Genomic DNA, 17,903 nt, shown 5'->3' on the forward strand with positions numbered 1-17,903 from the left:
GTGTTTCATCGAAGCTGTGCTTGGCTGCTCCGGAGTTGCTAATGCTTCCTGAGTGTCCCTTTATAAAGATGAATATTTTATTCTCGCCGCACGCTGCTGTGACATTCATCATCGTGGGCTGGACTTGTGCAGCCGAGGATGAACAGCTGTGGGATCGCATCGTGCTCCTGAGCTGGTTTCACAGCTGGCTTCTGGGCAGGAGCCCCCAGGCTATGGGTGTATCAAGGCTTCCCATTAATCAGTACCTGGAGGTGTTTGTGACCGGCACGTTGAGGAAGGGCAGCTTTTCCCCGTTCTGTACCTATAAATAATCAGGACGTAGCTGACCAAGCCGCAGTTTGTCAAGATGGTTTATGGCAAAGGATGCGCTAAGTGGAGATAAGATTCTACTCCGATAGCACTAGGTTTGCTGCAATACACGTGTTATATGGATATGTGCGTAAATAAAGGTATTTGTGTCTTGGTGGGGTTCCCTCTTAGGATTTTATTGCCTTCCAGGTCTTGTGTGTTTCATTGGAGGTAGCTGGAAAACCTCAACATAGTTTATGGAACAGTTTCAGTAGCGGTTTCTGCTCAAGATGATGCCGGGATGCGTTGGGTGATTCAGCGTTAAAAGCATCGTGCGATGGGAAAGCAGCGGGACGAAGGAGTTTGGTTTTGAACTGAGAAGGATCTGGCTTTTTTATGGAATAGTGAAGTAGCCGGGACACCTTGGCACTTGGCTTTATCCACCCGTAGCCTGCATGGTGCAGCAGGTACCCAGCGAGGGGCAGATGGATGTTCACCAGTCCGTGCTGGGGAAGGCAGAGCTGGGCTGGTGGCACCCAGAATTGCTACCCAGGAGAGCTTGGTCCTTGGTGCAGGCTGTGTGACCCCAGATAAGAGTATGACAAATCAGTTCACAGGGTTGGATCAGATCCCCGTGATCCAACCCCCAGGGGCAGAGCTGCAGTTCTGCCTTCCCGATTTCCATGGAGTGAGCAGTCAGTGGTGATCTGGTGGCTCCCGGCGTGTAGGAATGCCCCAGGTAGCTGAACGAGGAAGGGAACAGACCTGGGGGTTGGATTCCCCTACAGATTTATGGATAGTGCAGCTGCAAACAAATAACGGGGGCTTGCGGTGATGTTTCTCTTACTAGATTTTCTCCTGTAATCCATTTTTTTTTGCTGCTTACTGGGTGAGTCTTCAAGGAAAAAGGTACGAGGGGATGCGAAGCTACAGCTGGATGTATTTCTCCATGTCAATAATATGCAGGGACTAGTGCCTGCTTCTCGGTGGGAAAAAATTGACCTAATGCCCCAGGAGGTTGCTAATTAAATAGCAAACTCCCAGGTGGAGGAAACCAACGCTTCCAGGTGCTCTGTGAGTGGAGATCCCACTTGTGCATCCTTGCCCAGCACCCACCCGCAGCAGTCACCTCTCGAGCTGCCGGGACTGGCTGTGCTCGGGCTGGGAGCCCTGAAACCGCTCCGGGGACCTCTGTGGGTCCTTGCAGGGTGACCTCGTGTTACTGAGCCGAGGCTCCTGGCTTTTTGTGGGGACAGCTTTCCTGGGGAGTCCTCCGAGGGCAGAGCGGCCCCCCGGGTTAAAGGGCAGGAGCCTGAGTGGTGCTCAGACCTGATGTGCAGGAGATAGGTGGGCGGGTTGGGAGGAAAGGGGTTTGGGAACTGATGTTTGTAGGGTAAAGGATCTGGAATAGCCTCATTTTTTGTCTGTGCCTGTTCTGTTATGTAGGGTAGGGGCATAAAATGTGCTCACCCTTCCTTCACCTCCAAAATGTAGGCTGGTAGCAGGCAGGCTGCATTCGTGGTATAATTTCATCACCGTAATTCCTTTAGGAGTAAGCCAGGCTCTGATAAACAGGAGTCCTCTCCTTTGGGCTCAGATTTATTTGGGGTGGGCATGGGGACAGGCCGAGGGGTTTTACCTCCGCTCCTCCCCGCTGTGAGGACGCTGCCGGCGGGCTGGGAGCTGTGTCCTTAGGGCAGGAGTGGCCCAGGGGCACTGAGTGCTAGGTCCCTGCATCTTGTCTGTGCAGGGCAATTTGCAGCTTGTACACTCCTTACATTGATTAAATCAGTGTCATGGTGATACCTGCTCTAGTTCTCAGTCCTCACTTTGCTTCCCAAACCTCCTTGATTGGAGCTGAAACACTGAGCCGAATTATTTCACTCTGTGATTTATCTTCCCCTTATCTCTGCTTCCTGAATCACTTCCCTTGTCCGGGACTATTCCCGGGTTGAAATGCAGGTGACTGGGAGTCTGGAAGTTTTTTCTTAATTTTTTTTGTCTCGTGTGAGCACCAGAGCAGCTCAGCTATGTCAGTGATGCGGGGAAGGTCCTGAACTTGTGTAACCTTGTGTCTTGTGTGCAGACTGCAGGGAGATCTTGCTGCCAACCATGACAGATCAGCTCAAGTATCACTTGGAAAGACAAGAAGATCTGGAGGCTTGTTGCCAGCTGCTGAGTAACATCCTGGAAGTGCTCTACAAGAAAGATGTGGTTAGTATCTCGCGCTGCTGCGGTGCTTAGCATCTAAAAGGGGTGGATGGTGGTAGAACCCATTCAGCAGGTAGCTCCTCATCACTTCGATGTTTTTTTTTTTCCTCCTTACCAGTCTTTTGGAAGACTTCTTTTTTAGGTATGCAACAACAGGGATGTGTGGTTTGACATCTTTGGATGTTTCTTACTGTATCTGCAGCAGCTCCAGTTACAGAATCCTATTTCTCTTCCAGATATTGGTTGCACAGTGAGTAGGATGCATCCACTTAGGAGATCAACCTCTCACACAGTGTCTAGCCTCTGCCTGCTGGAAAGTATTTGATTCCATCCCCCATTCCCAACAACCCCCCACAGTCTGGGAAACACACATTTGAGATGTGTTGATGCTGGCCCATGAGGCCAGATACATGAATTTCTGCTTTTGTAAACACAGAAATTTAACTGTTTAAAGTGCTGTTTAAGGTTACACACCAGGGTTCTCCACCCCGCAAGAAATGACCTGGATTAGCAGGTGGCTGCTTCTGCTTCTGACCCCGCTGGGGTCACCTCCTCACATAACACCTGACATCCTATTTGACTATTTTGAGGGGATTTCTGGTTTTATTTTATTTATATGATATCTGATTTTATTTTTTTTATTTTTTTGGAAGAAGTTCTGTGCCACGACTTCAGAGAGTGGGTGATGCTTAGAGGAGATGCTTAGAGATTAGGGAGAGCTGAAGGGTGGAGAGGAGCAGGGTGCCGAGGTGCCTTTAGCCCTGAAGATGCTCCTTGTACCAGAATTGTGTGCTTTATCCCAAAGACAGCTCTGTCAGCAGGGGGAAGAAAAACCCGTATTGAAGCAGTAGCTGTGTCTGTCTGCACAGGTGATGGATCGCTCTTCAAATATGCAAATGCCTTTTCCATATATGCATGTCTGCCTTTGCTAATTAAGCATAATGAGATGATAAGCTGGGGGTTATTATATGGATCCAAGGGCAAGGAAGAGAATGGCTCATCAAAATGTTTGTGCTGCAGCCAAGAAGCACCACGAAGATGCTGCTTTATTTAGATAATTATCTGGGAGAAGGCTTCCAAGTGCTGGCTGTAGAATTGTTTCACCTTCCCACCTTCCCCTTTTGAAGTCTGCTCCTTCAGACTAAGGAAAACTAAGAAATAAATCCGTTTATGAAGTATAGGCTGGGAGTGATGTTCATTTATTATGGGTTTTAACTCCTTGTCAGGTTTTTTTTTTTTGGCTTCAATCCCTGTGTGCAGCATCCTGCATGAGGTTTCTGAACTCTTCTTAAAGGCCAGTTGTGCCAAACACCCTATTTTCAACTCTTCTAAAAATAACAGCAGATTACATACAAGACAAAAAATAACTGGACATAATTGACTGAAATCGAAGTTCCTTACTTAAACTTTTTCTTTTTGCTTTTCTTAGTTTCTTTTAATTGAGCTGTTGTAGAATCAGCCCCCAGAACTTGCTAATGACTGTGGACTTATGATGTTGGAAAAATGGCTTAGGAAAATAAAATTAAGTAACTAAGTGTCATGGTTATTGCTGCTAGTTCCAGGGACTTGCTCTTAATTTAGATAACTCTTAACAGCAAAAATAAATTTATTAGGAACATGTATTAATAAGACGTTTCACGGTCTTCTTTAAATCAGAGGCTAATTTTCTGCCTTTGATCAGTAGCAGTAAGTGCTGCTTTATTTAACTTTCACAAGAAAGGTGGTTTTAAAGGCAAACATAAATATTTGAATTGTATTGGTGTCTCTTGTACCTCGTTACCATTCATTTATTCTTTTTCCTTAGGGGCCAACACAACGCCATGTCCAGATAATCATGGAGAAGCTATTGAGGACAGTAAATAGAACAGTCATTTCCATGGGACGTGATTCGGAGCTCATTGTAAGTGTCTATTGATGAAAACTTAAATACCTTTGTCGCATCTTTGTCAACCAGGCTGTAATAGGATTTAAATCCCAAGTGATCCAAAGCAATCAAATCCTTCTGCAACTGGCTGCGTGTGCTCGGTAAGCTGGAGAGCATCGCCTTGTCGGTTTTCTGTGGCTTTCATAGGTGGTGGTGGTGGGGGCACTGGTCACATCGGACCAGGGTTTTCATCTTTCTGAGTGGTTGTTAGAATCTACGTGAATCTGGTTCAGTTCAACGCACGGACTTGTTGCTGTCGTGAAGCCCACCTGAAGTCCTGAATTTTCCTTTAAAAAAAAGTGCTTATCTGCTAGTCAGATGGGGAAGTCCATTAGCACTTATTTCTTTTTGATCTCCCCTTTTCCTGTTTTATTTCCGTGTAATTGTACATGGTGATATTTTCTTATTACAAAGAGTTCTTTCCTCTTCACATCTTACCTGCTGCCATCCCATTTACTTGGCACAGTGATGTTCGTGTCTTCAGGTATACTACAATGTTAGTTCTGTCTTCTGTGCTTCATCCACTAGCTTTTATTTCCTGTCTTACCTTTCATCACATTGATTTGCAATCATAGTTTTTGTCGTAAAAAGTGATAATGGATCACCAAGTCCTTCGCTAGAGCAAAACCCAGTTACGAGTGGCTCTCGTTCTTCCAGAATATAAGGTTGGATTCTACAAACAGTGAAAAAATCATAAGATTTATATGTTGTAACTTTCTGTATTACCCCAGAAATTATTAATAACATGCAGAACAGATTATATTCAAATATCTGTCTGTGCTAGGGCACGAAACTTTCTTCTTTGTCCCCAGCTGTGAAGTAGGTGTCAGTCTTCTAAGACACACGCATGGGAAATTTCTTCGGTGCAGTTCAAGTGTGAATTCATTATTCTTTTGGTGAACGTTATTTAGATACCGTATTAAAATGTTAATTATTCCTTTTGAACTTAATCAGATTTGAAACTTTCTCCTGTGCGTATTCCAGCTCAGTGTGGTTGTGTCAGAAATACCCGTGGTGGTCGTGAGCACACCGTGAAGTCACTCGATCCGTGCACGCTGTAATTAGGTGATGCCTATAAACAGGCCCGGGTCCTTCAAGGAGTACTTACTGCTAGCTTAAGATTCAGTCCTGTGCTGAAGGAATCCTCCTGTGATCAAACCGGTAGCGATTCATTTCTGTGGTGTCAACAAAGTCGGAGATTAAAATGCAGCCGCTAATTAGCAGGCAGAACCTGACCCCTCTTGGATCAGCATCAGGCAGGAATTACGCATTAACTTTTCCTTTCTTGCCGCTAGAACAGTTCTACCTGGAGTTTGTAGTAGAGAATTAATCACAAGGGATGAGGAGAAGGAAGGAGGTTTAAAAATGAGTGATTTTAGAGAGGCACAGTTGAACTAATAACTTCTTTGGAAGTAGCAAACTACAGCGCCTGTGCGATTTGCTCCTTGTGTTAGCAGAGCCGATTGTTGGTGTCCTGCAGGGAGCATTTCTCCACCTTGTTCCCGTTCCTATTTCAGTCTCCATCGTATTCTCCATCCCTCTGTCTGAGCTGGACGTGCTCCTGAGCTAGGCTGGGTTGTGCCTTAGTGTAAGGGGAGCCCGGGACACCAAATTTGCTGTTACAGGAGAATGTATAATTAGAGCCTACTAAAGACGCTGTAAATAATTCAGTAGCTTGCTCTGTGTTACAACATCTGGATGGGGTTTTGTACGTGTGATGCTGATACAAGTGTTAGCGGGTCAGCCTCCTTTGGAAAAACATCCCTGAGAGATGGCTGTGCTGGGCGTACCTGCTTGGAGGTGCTGACCTTTGGTGCAAGGTGGGTGCGCGGCCCCGCGGTGCTGAGCCAGCACCCATGCAGAAATCCAATAGAATTTGCCTCTTTTGTGTACAATTTGTCGGTATTCCACCTTGGTCCAGGGAATGAGAAAGGATTTTTGGTAACTCGTACTGTATCTCAATCCAAATGTTGGAGAAGGGGCAGAAACCCTTTAAAGGCTTTCAGTCTTCTGTGAAAGCGGTGACTTTATGTGCTTGGAAATTAGCGTTTGTTCCCTCCTTGCCAGATCAAGTGAGGTTTTAAAATTAAAAAAACTCATTTCACCATGTAACTACTTGTTATTTCTGGCGAGATTTTTCTGGAAGTCTCACGGTGGTGATTTCCCTTGGTCTGTTTGCTGAGTGAAGCTGTGCAGGTCGTTCTCAGTGAAGGTGAGATTCAGATACTTTTATTTTTTCTGTGAATTCACCTGCAGCCAGATCACGAGACCTTCCCTTCTGGAAGATGCACTGTCTGAAAAAAGTAAATTGAGCAGACTTCTTGGCTCTTTCTCTAAGTATAACTGAAATAATCTCTTCCCTTGCCCGGCACTGTTTGAGGAGCGCTGTGCTCCCAACTCCTCAGTGTTTTGCAGCCCCCGGTAAACCCAGATGCTTCAGGTGGCAGGTGTATGAATCTATTGAGTAGACCATCTCGATTCCTCTGTATTGTAGAACAAATCACATTCCTTGTTTCCAGAGAGAAAATACAGCTGGGATTTAAGAGCAGAGGGGTGGGAAGTGGTTCTGCTCCTGCCAGCCTCTGTCCTTGGGAGCTCTGAAAATCACTTCGCGGTCTGTGGGGAAAAGGCAGCTGAAAACCCCCGGCAGAAAAAAGGCTCCTGTGAATTCTCTTGGGATGTGTGACCAGGTAGGAGAGGACTTGGTGGCTTTACCAGTGAGTGGAATATTTCCCACATCGCTTTTTTTTTTCTTTTTTTTTTTTCCCATGAGACATTTTGGGAAAGAACGCAGTGAGACCAACATTGAGGAGCTGCAGAAATGATCAGAAAGCCGAGAAAGTGATTTGTGATGTGAGAGCCTCCAGCCACCTGAAGTTCAGGGAAGATTTAGGGCTGGAAGAGAATCTCTGTAGGGTGGCAATGACGCCTGTCAGAGGCAGGAAGAAGAGCTGGTGACAGCGCAGGAGAGACAGGAGTAACAGGTGAAAGACAGTGGTGGATTCTCTGTCTCCTGGCATTTCCAAGGCAGCGTGCCTTCCCAGAAGGAGTTTGTAAGGGAAACTTGAGTAATTGGAGGTCACAAGAGAGAGTTCTGGAGCTTACCTTGTAGATGGGCTGAAGCTAGATGATGTAAATTGTCTTTGTGACTCTCAACTCCGCAGGTTACAATGCATGGCAGTTCCAAACTGTAGGTAGGAAGGGTTCATGAAAACGAATCCATTTGATTTAGAAAAAGTGATCAGCCATTAAAACCCTGAGTGAAATTAACGGCATAGACACCTCTGCATCTGAGGTAAGAAAAAGCAAACACTTTGTACTGATGGTAGGATTTTCCAGTTTTAATCATGATTTTTTTTCATGTTATCCTGATTTTTAAGCTATTTTTACAGTGATTTTTTTTTTCCTTTAAGAAAACAAGTGATACTTACAGGAGTGGTGCTTCCTAATGCTTCTAAACCAAAGAATGGAGCTGACGCTTCATGGAAATTAGACGGACTTGGAAACTAACAAGGAGTAGAAAATCACTGCGGCATCTATTGGCTAAAAATAATTTTCAGGGAGAAGTGCCTGTAGCAAATCAGTGTGTGAAAGTGTGTGGTGCTCTCAGGGAACTCAGCAAAGCCATGTTACGTGCCACACTGGAAGTGAAGATGCATTTTCTCTGCTGTAACCTCATACCTGCAGTTTATAGGATCCCCTACATTAGGGTGGAGATAGCTCCGTGTCAGTCACGCTTAACTAAAAGCTCTCCTGAAGCAGGTTTGGCTCTCGGTGCCTAGCCCGAGTGATTCTAAATGCAATACAATATGATACATCTTACACACTTGCAAAAACATTTTATTACAAATTACATTGTATGGTACGATATAACACGGTATGTAATTGTAAGCAAGACTATGTATGTTAGCTTTTCCATCGTTAAAAAAATGTAAAAAATTAAAAATCTGCAACTTCTTAAGAAAATAGCCTGGACATGTACAGAACACGCCGTGAGAGCTTCCACTTTTAGCTCTTGTGTGTTTCACCAGTGACTTCCCCTCTGACAGTAACTGCTTACAGGATACGGGTCTCCGGATGGGGCAGGAACCGCACAGAAATAGTGGAGTTTGGTGTCAGAGTCCCTGCACACGACAACGTTAAGAATAGATTTATGGGCAAAGCTACTGATGAGGTGACGGTAACGATTCGTAATTGATTGCCATTGAGAGATGCTTGGTTTAATTACTGAAACTAAATGGCATGGTAGCGTGTATGAGTCTATAAGTTATTACTGGTATTTTGAAATACTAAATATTGTTGTATTTTCTTGTCATGTCCATATTTGATATTTCTTTTTAGGAAAAAAAAATAGATTTTCTTGTTCGGAAATATTTGGGTTTCTAGAACGCATAAGGTGGGCTGCCCTGTAAACAGTTCTATGTATTTAATTAAAAACACTATAAAATACATGGAACACACATTTTTCCAGATGAAACAATTGCACTTCCTTCCTGGTACACAGGACCAATCACCTTTTCTTAATCCTTCAGCTTTCACAGCCGTATTTTGGGACAGTGTCTGTGTTTGTACAAGAACTCGGAGCCCTCTTGAAGTCACTACAAAGGTGACTTTTTCATTGAAGCACGCTGAAAGTAACTTCAAGGTGGACATAAACATCTCCTGCATTTCTGTTTCCTTTTTAACCTCCTTTTCTTATTTTTCCCCGGACCAAATAGCATGTGATTTTCCTTCTTTTTTTTTTTTTCCAAATTTTATGTCGAGCTAAGAAAAGGTGTAAGTGAAAGCATTTAAAGTTTGCTACTACGTGCAAGCTCCTCTGCTTGTGATTACTTTTCTTCCACCTAAAGACTGAAGAATTTGTATCTTAATCCTGCTGCAGGGTGTGCAATTTCAAAACCAACTTAGAGTAACCCAGTTTCTGACACTGTATGATTCAAATGATCCTAACTCCTTAAAAAAAGAAAAAAAAAAGATATCCCTGGTCCCATGCCACTTCCAGCAGGAGATTTTTTTTTCCACAAATCATCATTTTTGGTAGGACTTTAATGACAGTAACAAATACTTAAGGGGAAGGGTTCCAGTTTATAATTCTGAGCAAAATTTTAAGTGTCAAAAAAAAAAAAAAAAAAAGAAATTTGATTCACATTTGTTCCCTAAGTGCGTTGGTTATTAAGTACAATTAGTAGATGTAGGTAGAAACTCTAATGTGGTGGTTGGGAAACCCATCTGAGAAGCTTGGTAAATAAATAAATTAATAAATAAATTAATAAATAAATAAATAGCTCTTAAAATTGCTGCTTCTTCCAAGCAGGTTTCAAAGCGTAATGCGTGCTATAAAATTTATGGTGCCTTTTGCAGTAATGGAGAGGTTTTCCAAAGATTGCATTAGAAAAAGATCCTACGTTATGGCAAACGCCAGCAATTGGTAGAGCTTGTTATTCTTTTTTGTGTGTTTTTTTTTTTTTTTTCCTGTGCCAGAATGTGTCATTTAGACCTTTTGGGTACCAAAAAATTAAAAGTGAGATCTAGGACGGTTTGTCCTGTGGCCTTGACCCTGTCAGCTTGGTGTGGTTAAAGGCTCGTCCTGAATTTGGGAGATTTCTAGCCGCTCGCCTGCTGGAGGAGAGCAGCAGGCTTCTTCTGGTGGTGAGGACATAGCTAGGTTAGAAATGACGGTGCGTTGTCGAAATGTGATAGCTTGGTTGAAGTCTACAACACATGAAGGCAAATATACACACAGTCACGTCTTAGAGAGTATTCATGGTCTCGGACCACATGAAAAATTGTGCTTTGTCCAGGATATATGTGCTGAAAACTGCACTCCCCGATCAACATGGATTTGTAAAACTGAAGACCATTGCAAACGTAAGGCTTGCTCGCTTTTTTTTTTTTCCCCTCGTTGTTTAAAAGACGACAAACCAAACCCCCAGAAGGCTTTAAAACAAGAGTGATATTGCGCTGCGCACAGGATGACAGCCTACGACTGAACGGGTTAGAATGTGATGCTCTCAGATCTAAGGGGGGGGGAATAGTTTTACTTTCCGTTTTGTACAAATCGCAATTCAGGTTTTACATCCCACATTGGTGAACCGCAAGTAAAAGCTGGCAAGGGGTCAGGGACCGCCTTGCTCCCGAGCACGAGTTCCTAGGTACAAAGGCCTTTTTGGTACACACGGTGAGAGCTGAACGCCGCCGGCCACCTCCCAACAGCAGCGGCCGGCAGCACGGATCAACCTGCAGAGATCCCGTTGTAGGTGATGGACACAACCCCACATCTTCTTCAGAGAAGGCCTTGAACTCCACATGGGACGGACTTGGTTAAAGGAACCAGAGTTTCCATCTTCCGTGCTTTTTTGATTCAGTTTTGGATTTTTGCTTGGGAGTGGAGGAGTAGCTCTCCTGAGAATAAGGCAAAGGTGCAACCTGAGTTTCCTCGATAGGATGAAGTTTTCTCAAAACTGGCTGTAGTTTGTCTTCTTGCTGCTTAAAATCCAATTCCACGCTAAAATTGGGAAGAAAAAAGCAATTAGCTGTTATAGGATAATCTAGGCACTTCCCACATCCTGGGCGCTCTGCTGCTCTCTAGATGCAGAGAACTTTTTCTTCTGAAAAAAGCTGCCGAGTTGGCGAGAGGTAAGGAGGCTGACCTGGCCACTCGTATACCTTAGCTGTTTCTTGCAAGTTTCACCGTTAGATTAATTTCACCAAATTACCACCATGTGTACGTACTCATCTCTGAAAAATAAATACGTTAAAAACCTAATTCTCCTTTACATTGCGAACCTGCTGCATATACACATAGCCCTGTAACAAGGACAGTAAAATACGACCTACTCAGCCTCTGAATGAGTGCTGAGACAAAAACAGCTGGGGCTGTAGGCTCGTTTATGTAGCTGATCAGATCTGTAGGTAGCAGGGAAAGGACGTGTTACAGTAATAGCTCGTGTGTATTTGTTTTGTTTCATTTGCTTTTAAAATTTAATAGCAATAATAATTGCTAAATAAATAAAAATATTAAAAAAGCAATAAGGGAAACACTTGTTTAGTCTTAAAGCATGCATTCAAAAAACATACTTAAGATCCAGATTACGCCTCCTGAATTCTAAGGACTCTCCACTACACAATCCTGCTAGCAATTAAGAAACATAATAACGATGAAATTATAACCCTTATTTCAACATAGAGAGCTACAGATTCAAGGTTAGCTCAGAAAACAAATCACATTATGAACTTCAGCAAAATACTACTTTTATCTGATCCTCAAAAAACCAATCTAGGCCATGTACATTCAAATACCTTAAACGTCATGGTTTGGTATTAGGGAAGTTTTATGGAACGAATAGTGTAATATCTTCCTTCCCTACGTGTTGCTCGATATTCTAAAACTACGAGACTGAGTGCATCTTCTGAGGCATTTGAGAGGCTGCCCTTGACTCTGCACTGACTGCTTCGGATACCTCAGTGCTGCAGAAACATCCGAGGTCAGTGCTCCTGGATGTCAGCTCACTTTAATAGCTATTAAATTTGTTTTCTGAGTCATTTCTGATGTTGCATTTTTGGAGTAAGGTATCAGAGAAGCTATGCTGCTTTACTCCATCTGGGGATTTAGGTGGATTTTATTTTCCTCTTGGATCAGAGGAGAAGAAATCAGAAGTCTGGTAGGAAATGTTTGGGATGTTGCAAGGATGAGGTGGGTTATTGGGTGGCTTTTCCCAGAGCTGGTGAACAGTCTGCCTGTCAGGAGGACTTCCAGTGAAGTCCCTAGAAGGAGGTGCTGTAAAGGTGTTGGGTTTTTTATTTATTTATTTTTAATCTGGCTGTAAGACTAGTTAAACCTAGTTTAATAGTTAAACACATAATGAGTAAAACAGCATTTCAGTCATCTGGAGTGGTTGGAGAAACTCCCCCATAGTCAGGGAAGTTTTTTAGATAAGAGTTGAAATACTCAAAATATTTTTCCTGCCTCCATGTTGTTAAGTGGTAAAAAGACATTTGAAAATAAAGAAAAAATATATATATATTTAAATTTCAGGTACACCTTAGAACTGCCCCGTGACCACTGAACTTGCTGTAGACAACAGCATCAGATCTGCTGTTACTAGAGGCACGCTCTAAGAGCCCTGCATCTAATACTCATCCTCGTTAAGGACAGAGCAGAGCAGTCTTCAACTCAGTAACTCTCTTAAGACCTACTCAAAATTGATGTAAAAAAAAAATGTAAAAGCCAAAGCAACTTTCTGAGCAGAATACCTTTTTTTCACAATCAGTTTTTATTAAAGATGGACTGCAAGAGAAGAACTCTGCTAATTCTTGTTCGTATGACAAAAACCCCGTTACTGTCATTCTTTACTGCATGAAACCATTTGCAGCTCATTGCAGGCTGTTTTATCTATTTACATCAAAATAAATATTTTTTTTTCTTCTGAAAACCCTAAAGAGCGTGAAAGGAAATGTATTTTACCTCTTGTAACTGTGTGCATTTTGCAGGAGAGCTGTTATCTATCAGGATCAATTTATTTAGCTTTGCAGGTTTCCTAACGGAACTGTTCCTTTGAGGCAAATGATTTGTTTGCTTGCAAACTTAGAATTCCATGTCGACTTGTTTGTGCTGCAGTAAGAACACAAAAACCTTATTCTGTGATTTTTCAGATTTGTCTAAATTAGCTGTAGCTGGTTTTATTTTGGGTTTCTAACTTTCTATCTATCCAACAGATGGAATACAATTAAATTCAGAGAGTGTCACAGATCTCTGTGGCTTCTTTATATTTCAGTGGATGTTCTCTACAGCCTGTTCCCATCTTCCCAAACCTTGTATTGGAGAACCAGTTCTTGTCACCCGGCTCAGCTGAAGATATTGCTTTGCTGAGTGATACTTCTGTATCCTAAGCATCTCTAGGTTTCCTCTCACTGACCTTGACAATTTTTTTTTTTAATTCCTTTATGCCATGTGGTTTGTTTCACTCCCGAATGGCCTCTTTCATGTGTTGAGGCCTCCCTGTGATAAGTACAGTTAGGCCAACAATTATGAACACCAACAATAATGAATAAGCCCTACAAAAACAAAACAAATAGTATCAGACCTTGTAAACCGAAGTAGCAGACCTTGGAGGAATTGATTCTGATGTACTCAAACGCAAGTGTCAGGGAGCTGGGCTTGCCACACCTGAGGCACACCGCAGAAAGGTAGCGGGCAATGCTTGAGTGATGCCTGGAAAAGTGCTGTCATCCCTCTGAGCAGCCAACTCGCTCATCCTGCTTTATTTTCTGCTTAACCCCATCTGCTGAATCCCAGCCCTGTGATTAGGGACTGGTGCGGTGGGTTTTCTCTTCTTGGCTTCGTGGCTTCTCTAATGATTTTGAGAATTTATGTTAATGAGTGTTTATTTTTTGCATGCTGGCAGGAGAGTGAACTTTTTCTAATTTTGTTGCTGTGTAAGGGATTGAAAACAGTTTGAGGAGTCATAACCACTTGGTTTTAAACATATGGGACGTGGGAGCGGATCTAGCAACAAGCTTGGAGATTCGGATGGGCTTTCATCTTTCCTAACATAGTCACACGTTATTAATGTGCATCAGTTTAAGGTGCTGGATGCTAACAGTCTGGTATGTCGGCTCTGTAAGGTTGCAGAATTGGAACAGTTCAGGTTCAGGACCAGGTTGCTCAGGGCTTCACCCAGTTGGCTCTTGAAATCTCCAAGGATGGAGTTTGCACAGGCTCGGGGCTGCGATCCCCCTCAAGGGTAAACCCAACCTTTCTCCTGTTCAACCACAACCCTTCTCCTTTGACTTGACACTCTCTCTGTTTCCTTTTTTACTCTCTAGTTTGTAATGTTTAGGCCCAAATCCTACAAGCATTTGACAAGAGGTTTAGCTCTACAGCAGGCTATGCGAAGTTGGAATTAAAGAACATCACTGCCTCTGCTTCTGGGTTGCATTAATAGGATGCCATGGAGTTAGTGTGTGCCATGTCTTGGAAGATCAGGATCCAGATAAGCACTAATAACTTGAGAAATAGCTCAATACACTTGCAAACAATCTCTTTTTTTAAATTTTCCATTTCAACCTGAATATCGCAGATGCCTAGGATCCAAAGCATTGTCAGTGCTGGGAAGCTGTAAAGATCAAAATCTTCAACTAAACATCTCACAGGCTTAGAAGTAAGGTGAGAAAGAACGTAAGTTAATTACTGTGGGTAGGAAATGAAAAAAAAAAGGTGAAAATTCCTAGTCTGGTTATTCAGTTATCTGATTTTGTTATACTGATACCATCTTAGGAATTTGTTTACTTGTCTTACTTCATTTTGCATGCCATATTTACGTATTTTCATAATTATCATTATGTTGAACCTTTACAATTAAACTACTTCCACGTGGCCTCTGTGCTACCTGCTTGACTGGCATCACCGTGATTTTAACCTGTAACAGCTGCTGGTTTAGTGAGTGTTAAATTGCACAGATTCTAATAATAGGTTTTCAATTAAATAGCTGGAGCGTGCCTTAAAATGTCACTGACAAAATTAAATACTGTAAAACAGCGAATATGATTGCAAAATCCTGAAGGACTAAAAAACAGCCAAATTAATGGTTGCTGCAGCTCTGAATAATTTTTTTTTTCCCAGGAGCTCCAGTAGTGCAGTCCTGATGTAAGTTTGTTTGTTCCCCCTGTGCAGAAATTGGCTAGAGATTTGATCATTTCCAGCAGCTAAAGTAACCTTGTAAAAACTACAGAGTATTTGTGACCTCTCTGACCAGAGGGAAGCCTAGCATGAATTCCTTAAGATGCTCCTTCACAGAGATAATTCCTGATAGAGGCCGTAGAATAATGCACAAAAATATTAAACAGAAGACTCATTTTCTCATAAAGATTCCTTTCTGAGGATTAAAATTCATGAGGGATGGTAATTTAAATAGAAACGGAAAGGGCAGTTCCACTAAAAGATAATCACGGAATAAAACAGCCTGTGAAGATTTGAGTGCACATGGGTTTGGGTGTGATAGATTTAGTACAATTTCTGCATATCAATGCGATTTCTTCTTAATAACAAGATCTTGGTAGACCTCAGTATTAAGTTGACTTTGTGCTGACAATTTACCCTAATAAGGGTTATCCTTTCTCCTTAAAAATGATAGTGAATCTGCATTGAGTTTGGAAAGGATACACGGGTAATTTTTTTTGTATCTTTCTATAAGTTTTGTTCTATAGTTTGTAAAAGACGGATGATTTTGAAACCATTTTGAGGCCTTTTGTTATGAGATGTGGATACTGATGGGGTGGGTTAATGTTTGACACATCAACACCTGACTAAAAGTTGGCTTATTTTTACTAAAGATGACATTTTTTGACTACTAATTTAACCGCTGTCCGGCAATTACTACAAAGACATGCTGCAAAACTCTTTTTACTAGTTTAGACTGTTGTCGTGTAGCTGGGGCTTGGTCATTAAAAGCTCTGTTGATAACTTTGCAGCTAAAGAGTCTTGAAGCTGTCTTTGAGCCTAGAGCTCCAGGAGACGTGGCACGACTGATCCTGTCCCTATTAGGATCCCGGTGACAGCAGGCTGCTGAAACCTTTGGGGTAATTGCTCCAGCCTTTCCCAGCCTTCATGGGAGCAGCTAAATGGGTGTTTAATTGGCAGTGGAAGCAGCGAATTGATGTGTGCTGCAGGACGAGGATGCAGTTAATGTTGCTCATCTCATGCAATGGAAGAAATCTGACCTGGGTTAGAATTCATCAAGTTCCTGAGCCTGTTTCCTATGGCAGCAACAAGGACATTTTTGAGGGAATGGGGAATCAAATTTAGATGGTTCTTTTCCTGCTGGTTCCTGGAGTAGGAAAGTTTAATTTTTTTGGGACCTTCTATCTTTAACAGTTTCATGTTTGAACAGTTTCCTATTTATCAAAAAAGGAAAAAGTAACCTGGTTTCCCACTTTTCTTTAATTCTAAGAAGTATGTATTCTTTTCAACATTAAGACAATGTAAGAATAGATTTGAAATATTAGTAAAAAAAATACATACTTCATATGCAAAATAACTCCTTTCAAAATCCTCTACTTGAAATGTTTACTAAAAGTCTGAGCATCTTTGCACATAAAAAGCAACAAAAATAGCTTAGAGTACAACAGTGATTTGTGTCTTCCACATTGTCTTCAGCTTTTGTGCTAGATCGTATTAATATTCGGAGAAGTCATCTTGAGGAGCAGAATTTAATTACAGTGATTGTTTCTGCATTCTAGCTCCTCATCTCTGCTACACTTGACACCACAGCAGGTAGCTGGATTGGCAGTAGGGCAACTGATTCATTCCCCTAAGATGCTTCAGTTTAAAAATAGAGCTTTGAAAGACCTCCGAAGTGTCTTTTTTTAATGTTACTGTGTTAAAAATTGAATTGCATTTTCGAAAGCAAAGACAATTGTGGACAATGTTAAGAATTCTCTGAGCTCTTGACTTGCCCCGTAAGGGGGTTGGTTACATTTTCTTTGGTCTCCCCTGTCTACTGCCTGTGTGAAGGGAGGACAGTGGGTCCAAGCTGGGTAAAAATACTTCTCCTAGTATCATAAAAGCAGTTGGAGAATGCGCTTTAATTTCTGTCCCTAAAACGTGTTCTTTCTTAACTGTACCTGTATGCAAGGTTTGTCTTGCAATCCTTTAGGGGTGCTGCCTGTATCCTTGCACGCAGAGTTCAGGTTTACCAGCAGCTTTCGCATCCTCCCTAATGAGATGCTTCATTTTGTTCGGAGGTTCCAGCACTGTGGTATTTGACTTGGGGAAGATCCTACAAGGCAATGTGTCTTAGTGGTGGTTTTATCAGCGAATTTCTCTTTTATCCTTTCTGGCTGCTTATCTTGTCATAGTAATTCAGCCTTCTCAGAGTTCCCCTGTTTTGCGCTGTCTTCTGCTTTTAGACTTCTTGCCTGCAGCGTGTATTCTCCTACTGTGTCAAAAAGCTGAGCTGATTTTTGCTAAAACTTCCCCTGGAAACACTGCTTTAGGCGAATGCCCTGCATCGACAGCTTCAGTCCAAATGGCTGTTCTGGTGGGAAATGCTGGGGAGCCGGCTGGTAATGCGCGTGGAGGGAAGCCCTTCAAATCTGCATGGCTGCGTGCTTTTCATTTGCAGTGCATATAAGAGGTAGAAACGGGTAAGTTCCTTCCTTTTAAACCTGCTGACTAGAAATCAAGCCCTTTAAAAATAACATAAAATTGTTTTCGAAACAAAAAGAGCACCTCTGATGACAGAGTGCTGTGTTGCAACTTCCCTGTCTGCTCTGGGAAAGAAATCGCATGGAATGAGCAAGCCAGGCAGTAGGAGAGGCCTTTGTTATTTCTCTGCTGCTAAATGCCTGTCTAAAGGAGAAATACATAAATTGGGTCCTTCCCCTGCACAGAACAGCACCTTGTTCTTTCCTAGGTAGCTGGGAAGGAGAAAAGATGGAGCTGAAGCTTTCCATCCTTCCTTCTTTCACTTCTAGGCAGCTT

The 17,903-nt window shown here is 42.5% G+C and overlaps 2 protein-coding genes across 4 annotated transcripts in view; one reads left to right on the forward strand and one right to left on the reverse strand.

Moving 5' to 3' along the window:
- Window positions 1-17,903, forward strand: part of DOCK1 (dedicator of cytokinesis 1) — a 259,267-nt gene that overhangs the window by 66,649 nt on the left and 174,715 nt on the right. For all 3 annotated transcript variants that reach the window (XM_038180995.2, XM_038180993.2, XM_038180994.2), the window contains exons 26-27: window positions 2,375-2,502; window positions 4,304-4,399. In XM_038180995.2, the coding sequence (XP_038036923.1) occupies window positions 2,375-2,502; window positions 4,304-4,399 (224 nt within the window). The remainder of the gene's footprint in view (window positions 1-2,374; window positions 2,503-4,303; window positions 4,400-17,903) is intronic.
- The window catches only part of INSYN2A (inhibitory synaptic factor 2A), a 37,633-nt gene continuing 30,088 nt past the window's right edge, over window positions 10,359-17,903 (reverse strand). The window contains exon 4 of the mRNA XM_027460796.3: window positions 10,359-10,928. Within this exon, the coding sequence (XP_027316597.2) occupies window positions 10,745-10,928 (184 nt within the window). The 3' untranslated portion in view covers window positions 10,359-10,744. The remainder of the gene's footprint in view (window positions 10,929-17,903) is intronic.

This window comes from Anas platyrhynchos, chromosome 6 (genome assembly GCF_047663525.1).
Source record: "Anas platyrhynchos isolate ZD024472 breed Pekin duck chromosome 6, IASCAAS_PekinDuck_T2T, whole genome shotgun sequence".
NCBI lineage: Eukaryota > Metazoa > Chordata > Aves > Anseriformes > Anatidae > Anas > Anas platyrhynchos.